The sequence below is a fragment of the Cynocephalus volans genome, chromosome X, assembly GCF_027409185.1.
Source record: "Cynocephalus volans isolate mCynVol1 chromosome X, mCynVol1.pri, whole genome shotgun sequence".
Lineage (NCBI taxonomy): Eukaryota > Metazoa > Chordata > Mammalia > Dermoptera > Cynocephalidae > Cynocephalus > Cynocephalus volans.
The window spans coordinates 110,626,349-110,636,172 of record NC_084478.1 but is presented as its reverse complement, the minus strand read 5'-3'; the positions used below and the strand labels follow the sequence as shown (position 1 = coordinate 110,636,172).

Genomic DNA, 9,824 nt, shown 5'->3' with positions numbered 1-9,824 from the left:
TTTGGCTAGGGGACCTTTTTCTGTGGGAACACAACAGGGAGCAGAACCTGTGGGTAAGCCATAAACGGTCATCCCCTCTCTCCTAGATGTCAAGGCACACATATTATTAGGCCTTAATTTTAGGTCTTATATCACATTACTGCTAACATTATTTTGTTCCCTTCTCTGTGAATCATGTCAGGGGGTAGGTATATGATGCCCATATGTTGTATTACTACTAATGTTCACCTTGATTACTTGGTTAAAGTGGTGGCAGTTAGGCTGCTCCACCAGACCATTGCTATTTTCCCGTTTTTTAGTAATAGATAGGGTGTGCGAAATACTTTAAGGCTCCGAAAATACACTGTTTCTTCTCAGACTTTGACCCATTACTTTTGGAATCCATCTAGGTATCTTGCCTACAACAAATATGTTTCCTAATGGTAATTTTCTATTTTCCTCATTCTTACTACATGTATTCATTGGAATTCTTCTGTAAGGAAGAGCTGGTTTTTTCCCCCCATTTATTTGTTCAATTTATGTACATCAGTATGGGCTCATGAATAATTATGTTATACTATGAGTTATAATCAAATTATATTATTATTTACTTTGTTCCTCAAACTGTTCCAGCTTTGGCCATTGGGAGCGTTCTTTGGTTGGTTCTGTGGTCTTTCGCTATGCCCCCATTCTTTCTTGCACACTTCCTAATGTTCTGGCACAATAAGATGTTCACATCCATCTTGTGTTCTTTTGTTTGTTTGTTTGTTTGTTTGTTTTCCCCCACCGTACCCCTGGATTAAAACTATTTCTACAAGGAGCCCTGGTTCCTTTCCTTGGAGAATAACATTTAGAAACCTGTATTTCAGTGTATATTCATTGTTACCGAAATTTCATTGCTGCTAGGCTCTCTCCACGGACAGAAGTAGGAAATATATTGTATGTACATTCCCATGCTTATAGATACATCTATGTTTATTTCTGCATCTACCTATTTGTATAGACATTAAAAGCCAGGAACTCATACTGATATTTCTGATTCCAGACCATTCTAGCCTTATCTGTAAATTCATTCTCCGACCTGGCTTTCATTATCTATGATGCGTTTACTTATTTGTTCATTCCTGGTGTGTGTACACATAGCTTCAGAATTGCTAACCAATACCCCTGTTGGAAACAGATTTACTAACTTGTGTTTGTGTACAGTTCTCTTTTGTCTTCAGCCTTAGAAGATACTGTCAAAATATGGTTTTCCAAAGTTTCCTCACTTAAATATTTTCTTCCTCACTCCTTCAGTGTGGATAAGTTAATCATTTGTAATACAGTTAGCTGACTTTGCTGCTACTTGTATTCGACTTTGCGTTTCCCCCCATATCCTGGTTGATTTTAATTGTTTATTTATATTTTGGATAGAAATGTTCCTATGATTCGGAGTCAGGCCTATACAGAAACAAAGTGTACTCAGAGAAGTATCGCTTCTTCCTCATTCCTTCTACCTCATTCCCATTCCCCATTTCTTGCTATTTCTTTCCCACCCTCCCCCATAGGATAACCAATTTCTTTAGTTTCTGGTTCAACCTTTTCTATATTTATTTTGCACCAATTCGCAGATACACACATGTTTTCTTATATTCCCTTCTTACACAAAGGATAGCATACTATTCATATTTCTTTCCATTTTGCCTTTGTCATTTAACAGCCTTCCTGAAATCACCCCACACCGTGTCATACAGATTTTCATCATTCTTTTTCTTACAGCTACACTGGACTCCATTGCATGGCTGTACTATACTTTATTCAACCACTCATCTATATGTGGGCTTTTAATGTGTTTCCAGCATTTTGCAGCTACAAACAATGCTTCAGTGAATAACCTTGGGCACAAATAACTTTGTACTGGTGAAATGGATCTTCGAAGTATATGTCCAGTAGTGAGATTATTGGGCTAAAAGTTAGGTACATATGTAGTTTCTTTAGGCATTTCCAGATTTCTCTTTGGAAGGGTCGTATTGGTTTTCATTTCCACTAGCAATGTTATGAGAATGACCGTTTCCACACAGACTCACTAACAGAATGTGTTGCCTCACTTTTTAAACTTTCGCCTATGTGTTAGGTGAGAAACGGTATCACGCTGTTGGTTTAATGTACGTTTTTGTCTGTTGGTGAGTAAGTTTTGACACATCATGTTTGAGGACTTTCTATATTTTTTTGCATGAATTGCCTGTTCATGTCTTTTCCTCATTTTTCGATCCAGTTTTTGGTCATTTTGTCGTTCAATATTTAAGAATTCTATATATGTATTTGGAATATTATCCATTTGTCTGAGGTATATGCTGCAAATACTTTATCCCAGTTTGCCAGTTGTGTTTTGATTTATTTATGATGTATTTTTTGCAACACTTTCTTTCGTTTTTATGTGGTCTAACTCGTTATTCATTTCTTTCATTGCCTCTGGAATTTGAATCATAGTTAGATGCCTTTCCCTACACCAAGGTTAAAGAAGAGCTCTGCCAGATTTTTTTCAAGAACTTGTATCGTTTCATTTTTTATGTTCAGATCCCTAATACGTGTGCAGTCTATTTTTGTGTATGGTGTATTGTATCAGTCCACTTTTATTTTTCCTAATGCCTCAATTGCTCCAACACTATTTAGTCAATGACCATCTTTGCCCTCATGATTTTACATGCCACCTTTATCATATGCTAATTTCCATATGTATTTGTACTTGGGTTGTATTTTTTGGTTTTCTCGCCTATTATTCCACTGAGCTATCTGTAATTTAAGGAAGTTTTCTCTGCCATCACATGCGGAATCAAAATCCCAGGTCTTCTTTACAATGTGAGCAAACTTTTCCTGTAAAGAGCCATATAGCAAATATTTTAAGTTTGTGGACCATAGTGTCTCTGTCATAACTACTCAACTTTGTCATTGCAGCACAGAAACATCTATAGATAAGATATAAATGAATGAGCATGGCTGTGTTCCATTGAAACTTTATTTACAAAACCAAGAACTGGACTGTATTTGACCCAATGGCCACAGCTTACAGACCCCTGCTCTAGTGGATTCCTCAGATAGGGTTGAGGGGTGCAGAATCTCCTAAGTTCCTGTCTGTTGAAAACTGTTTTTCTATAAGCTGTGATATTTGAAGGGTCAGCCCTGCTGGATGTAAAATCTTTACTTCAGACTTTTTAAAAAAAATTTTATCATTACACAATGTAAACATTTTATTTTTTGTGGCCCTTTACCAATTCCTCCTTAACCTCTCCTCCCCCTCCCCCTTTCCCACCGCTGGTGTCCTCAGTTCTGTCCTCTCCTTTTGAGAGTTCAAGGAATTTTTGTGATTGTTGCATCATTCTTCTTTCCTTCCTTTTTTCAGCTGCCGCTTATCAGTGAGGACATGTGGTATTTCTCTTTCTGTAAGTCTGGCTTATTCCACTGAACATGATTTTCTCTAAGTTCATCTATGTTGATGTGAATGGCACAATCTCACTCCTTTTTATGGCAGAGTTGTATTCCATTGTGTCTATATACCACATTTTCCTTACCCCGTCATCTGTCAGTAGACATTTAGTTTGCTTCTGACTCTTAGCTATTGTAAATAGAGCTGCGATAAACATGGGAGTGCAGGTATGCCTTCGACATGATGATTTCCATTCCTTTGGGTGTACACCCAACAGTGGGATTGCAGGATCATATGGCAGCTCTATCTGTAGTTGTGTGAGGAACCTCCATACTGTTTTCCGTAAGGGCTGCACTAACTTATAGTCCCACCAACAGTGTAGGAGGGCCCTTCTTTCTCCACATCCTCTCCACTATTTGTTATTCTCTGTCTTTCTGATTCTGGCCAGTCTAACTGGTGTGAGGTGATATCTCAGTGTGGTTTTGATTTGCATTTCCCTGCTGCTTACTGATGTTGAGCATTCGCTTTTTCATCCGTAGGTTGGCCATTTGTGTATCTTCCTTTGAGAAATGCCTATCCAGCTCCTTTGCCCATTTTTTAGTTGGATTTGTTTGTTTGTTTGTTTGTTTGTTTTTACTGTTGTTTGCGTTCCTTGTATATTCTAGATATTAATCCCTTGTGGGATTCATAGTTTGTGAATATTTTCTCCCATTCTGTCGGTTGTCTTTTCACTCTGTTAAATGTTTCTTTGGCTGTGCAGAAGCTTTTTAGTCCATTTCTATTTTTATATTTTTATAAATATTCTGATCCGAGGTAGGTCTCATATCCTCAAATGCTTGTTTGAATATGATTAATTCTGTTTGAACTGTTCACTTAGTTTCTTTCCGCTTTATGGTTGTTTGCTTTGTGAGAAGTTTCGTTTCCTCATCTTTTTTAAAGAATGTTTTTGTATGGAATTTTTTTCTTCCTTTTGTGTATTTGTATGATATTGGTTTGTTTTACAAAAATCCTACTTTAACGATGCCAATTTTTGTCGGGATAGCAAAGTCCAGGCCTTTAAGCCTTTTTCTTTGCTTGTTTTGGTGGCAGAGGGAGAAGTTTTGAGTGCTCTGATTCTGTGGTTCTCTCATGTCCTGTAAGAGCATTTTTCTTTTCCATTTTTGTTTTTTCCCCCTTTTGTTTCTTTTCCCCATCATTACTAAATGCCAAAGGATGCTTCACCCTTCCTCTTTGCCTTTTCTCTTCTTCTTCCATTTTTTTTTTTTTTTTTTTTTTGGGGTGGGCTGATATGGGGATCCAAACCCTTGACTTTGGTGTTATAACACTGTGAAGCTATTTTTAAGTCTTGTAAGTCTTCCCTACCTCTTCAAATGGCACATATTTTGAAGTCTCTTCTCTATAGACCCTGCTCTTATCTTCCAGGATATCTTTTTGGTATTTTCAGACGTATCATGGGCCTAGTCATTCTGGCCGTACTTTTAGATCAACTTTAAGCTTGCCATCTTTCTTCCTCAGTATCTCTTGCAGCTCTTCTTGGTCTGTCTTTGCTTGAAACTAAGCCCACTGATGAGCGTGTGACAGATCATGTGCTGGAATATCGTGCTTTTTCTCGTTTTACTCACAATTATTTTGAAGTTTTGTCATCTGTTTCTAAGTGATGATGAGTATGTGCTTTTGGACAGATTTACATTTGTTTTTTCTTGGTGATTTGCATCATTTTGGAAGGAAGTATTGAGAGGCAGGTAGATAGATGGTCAATGTTGTCTTCTGCTCACTTACCCCTGATTTCTACTGACATTTTATCTTATGCCAATATGTATATGTATGAAGGCATACACAAACGTAAACACTTACACACACACTCGAGTCTATTCCTATTCTATGTCTACAGTGGAGGTCTCCTGAGGTGGCTGCCTGATTCACCATCTACAAGGGTACTTCAAAAAGTTCATGGAAAAACAGAATTAAAAGATAATACGGATCTTTTCATGAACTGTCTGAAATACCCAAGTATTTATTCAATAAATATTTTGTCCACTGCTAACCTTGGTGGCAGATAAGGGACTGTGGATGTCTTCTCAGGATTTGTAAATATTCTTCACTCTGAAGCAGGTTCATAAAGATGGACAAAAACGCCCCAGCCACACTACTAGACCTTGCTGTACGAAGTCTGCTGAGTAATGAACGTGTAGCTATCCATGCCCTTGAAGAGCTCCCAAGAGTCATGTTCGCTCCGTTTTTCACTGCCGCCTTCTTGGGTGGTCATAAGAAGGTACTGAGGGAAATGGTGAGGATTTGGCCCTATCCCTGTCTCCACGTCGGGACATTGAGAGTACGGGAGTCACAATATGACAATTTCGAAGCTATGATTGACGGTCTACAGATCCTTCCTGCCCAGAACTCTTCTTCTTGGTAAGACTATGTATAATAGAGACATAGTGAGTCAGCAGGAGGGTATGAGACGGGGGTAGGAGATGGCCTAACAGTCTTTCAAAGGTAGTTAATGGTGAATGCTGAGGATCTCTGTGAGGCTGTTGGTGGAACATTTGGGGTCACCTTAAGGACTCTAATGTCTTACAGAGTTGATTATGGAACAGAAGGGATTGAGGATACTATTAATAGATTTGCCTCCTGGGTATGATTACATGGAAAAAGGACATGGGCATTGAGACTGGGATCATCAGAAGAGAAGAAAAGATGGGGAAAAGAAAGAAAGGCGCTAAATTTTTATGGAAAAGGCTTTGTTGGTAAATGGTGTATGGAGTGAAGACCAGGGATAAAGGGATTTTGTTTCAGCTTCCCATCATTGATCCTGCTGGGTTGTATTAAAATCAGCTGCCTCTCAGATATTCTGTCTTCTCCTCTACTTACAGGGCGCCAAAACTGAGGATTCTAGATTTAAGGCAGAATCCAGGCTGCAGGACCACATGCTCTGAGATCAGGACCACATTCCCTTTCTGTTTTCGTTCATGTGTTCACTCTCAGCACTCTATCGTGAAAACAGAAGAAGCCCCACAAAGAGTTAGGTGCCCCGGAACTGTAAATTCAGAGTCTGAGCCTCAGTCATCCAGGGAACCTGTGGAATTATTAGTGAACATTTCCCTAGACGGTACCTGGAGAACAGGGCGATTTCTTTCTTTACTTCGAAATAAAGTAGAGCAGAGCTTTGGGTCCTTGCACCTCTGCTGCAGAGTTTTGCAATTTGATGGAAGGCTTGCCCACGAACACATCCTGCAGCTTCTGGATATGGGATGCATTGGTCACCTGAAAGTGGATGACATTTATCTGAGTCAAGTCACCACCCTTTTGGCTCAGATGACCCACCTCCACAGCCTTAGTATGTCTCACATCCGTTTTACATCTTGTGTGAGGAGACGCTTTGGGACTTTTCTCACCCATCTTGGGCAGATGAACACCCTTCAGCAGATCCGTTTGCATTCCTGCCGCACGCATCCGCTTCAGGAACTGCTCAGGTGAGGAGCTGGGGAAAGACCTGGGTTCCCTGAACCACCCCGTTGTTAAGACAGGAGAGCAACCATTCTTGGATATTCCTAATCTCCTTGTAACCCATTCCTCCTTCCACCTCAATATGGGCACTGCTGGGTGTATGAAACTGGCCAGGCTAGAGAAACTAGAAAAGTAAGCTGTGATCATTCATTCATTCAGTCAGTCAGTCGACCATGTGCAGACACCATGATAAGTCTGTAGATACATTGGTGAAAAAGACCCAGTCCTTCTCCCCTTGGAGTTTACAGCCTTTTAGGGAGGAAGGGGAGACGTTCAGATGGAGAAATGTTTTATGCTGTGGCACTGATGCACCTCATCATGGTCTGGCTAGAACAGTTAATACTGCCAGATCATTTTGCTCCTGTATTTTACCCAAGCGTTAGGCCCTGAGTAGAGAGCTTGTCATTTGGGTTTTGGTCAAAGGGAATCCTTAGTTGACTGCTTTCCCAGTTCCCTCCCCACCAAATAAGTAAACTAAATCCACCACTGATTTCATTGTAAGTACTAAGTGCATTAAATTTTTTTCCACTTAATCTTTCCCACAACTCTACATAATAGTTGCCATTGTGCATGTTTTAAAGATTTAAGAAACTGTATCTGAGAGTGGAAAAGTAATTTTCTTAGAGTCTGATTCCAAAGCCCACATTGTTAACTGCTGTTGCAACATATGTGCAAATTAGTTTATTCTAGAGCCATAGATACCTCTAACTCAGGACTCCTTGTCCTGGTCCAATCCTCATTGTGCAGAAATAACTTTCTTTTTTCTGTCTACAGATACCTGCCACCTCAGTTGGATGCATTGTATCTCTCTTTCTGTGGACTTTCTAACAGAGGCATCACTGTCCTGTCCCAGAGCCCTGCAGCCACCCATCTAAGATTGCTGAGTCTCAGCAACGTCGAGATATCCCGGGAACTTTCTGAGTCCTTCCAGACTCTGCTGGCAAGTGTCTCAGGCACCCTGGAGTATCTACAGATAACTAGTTGCCTGATAACTGATTCTACTCTCACTGCTGTCATTCCGGCCCTGAGCCGCTGTTCCCACCTCTGTGTCTTTAGCTTCGCCTCCAACCCCATTACAATGCGTGTGCTCACCAGTCTTCTGCAGCACTTAACAAACCTGACGGAGCTGAAGCGTGTAATTTATCCTGTCCCTGTCCGTTGCTATGAACAATTGCATAATCCTCGCAGTTTGAACCGACAGAAGCTTTCTGAAGTGCAGGCCCAATTGAAGGCGATGCTGCAGGTGGTAAAGCGGAATGACATGCGCTGGACCAGTTCTCCTGAGTGATTTTCATGGTACAAGGACTTGATTTAACACTGACGTGTGGCCATTAAAGCACGTAGTGTTCTCACCTGATGCCCAAGTTTTAGAGACACATATGTAAAATTTTATAGTTCCAGGAACCTCGCGTTAGGAAGATTCCATGTGTAACTGACCTCTATAAAAATAAAGAACTCTAAAGAAAACAGAGGGCTTTGAGAGGTCCTATGGGTCTCTTACCCATTGTCCTCCAAATCCTCCTCCTTGCTCCTGACCACAGTGTTGGGTATGTGACCTTGGCTGACCTAGTCATGGTATACCATTTCCCTGCCCAGACTAATTGGTTCACTTACGGGTACTTGACACAAGTCCAAAGAGTTGAAACCTTTTCTTGATGATATTTTGGAATAGCTGGTGGTTATTGAAGCCAATAATTTTACCCTCCAAGGTCCTTTAAACTTCTCATATTTATGACGGCCTTAGGCTGCTTATGAGAAACTATTTGCATCTAAAAGGAAAAAAACCAAACCAAAACAAACAAACCAAACCTATGTCCACTACCTACTGGTGTCTTTATCAGTCCGTTGCTACCTCCTTTCTTAGGTCTTAGAAACCTGTGGCTCAGTCGTTCCTTATATCACACCCATTCACCAAGGATCTCTTATTAGTTCAGTACTGTTCCAGGTGCTGAGAATAAAAAGGCAAATAAGACAAAGCCCCTACTTCCAGCCACTCAGAATACAGCTGTTCCTATGATTTGTCTGTTCCCCTACTCTTTCTTAGGGCGTTTGGGAAAGTTATTTAAACCCCCTGTACCCCAGGTTTTTTTTTTTTTTTTTCACACACTCTGTTCAATCCACGCTGGCCTCTTTATGCTGTTGGATAGCTCCTCAACACTCAGGTCATGGCTTTAATGTTACCTCCTCGGAGAGGTTTTCTCTTACTTCCCTTTACTTATTGTACTTCCCTTACTTCCTTTGCTTCCCTTACTTTACCATGTTGTAGCTCTCTCTCAATGTACCATGTATGTTCCCTTCATGGTACCCATCGTTCCATATGCATTTGCTCCCTCTGCTCTTACAGCAATAATTTGTGCATATCGTTTACCCGTTGAAGTGAAAGCACTGCACTTCAAAGACTTAGTAAGAGAATAGAATGTTAAAATAACTAATTAAATATCTGTTTGTATGATTACACATTAAAATGGTAAAACATTGCATTTCAACGACTTAGTAAGAAAAAGATGTAATATTAATTAATAACTTTTTCTAATCGTTTACATGCTGAAATGCCAACAGACTGAATGTCAATGAGTCAGTAACAAAAATGAATGAAAAGTTACTAATGAAAAATTAATGTACAGCGTTCCCTGTTGAAATGAAATCAGACCACAATTTAAAGACTTAGTAAGAAACAAGTTGCAAGGTAGTTAATGTGTTTATACTGTTTCCATGTTAAAATGATAACATACTGCTTTTCAGACTCAGTTAAAAAAATAATTAAAATTAAATAATTTTGTTCTTGTTGGTTACATGTTGGAATAACATACTGTATTACAAAGACTTAGAGAAAAGAATGTAAAAAATAATAATTAATAAAAATAGTTAATAATGTTTTTATTGCTTTCATTGTGTAATGACAACATACTGCATTTCCAACTTAGAAAGTAAAACA

The 9,824-nt window shown here is 39.6% G+C and overlaps 1 protein-coding gene across 1 annotated transcript; it reads left to right on the top strand.

Annotated features, from left to right (window-relative positions):
• The first annotated feature begins 5,504 nt into the window (after positions 1 to 5,504).
• Positions 5,505 to 8,177, top strand: LOC134368181 (melanoma antigen preferentially expressed in tumors-like). The gene is made up of 3 exons (XM_063084725.1): positions 5,505 to 5,794; positions 6,256 to 6,855; positions 7,664 to 8,177. Exons 1-3 carry the CDS (start codon positions 5,505 to 5,507, stop codon positions 8,175 to 8,177), a joined length of 1,404 nt encoding a protein of 467 aa, XP_062940795.1.
• Positions 8,178 to 9,824: the final 1,647 nt, after the last annotated feature.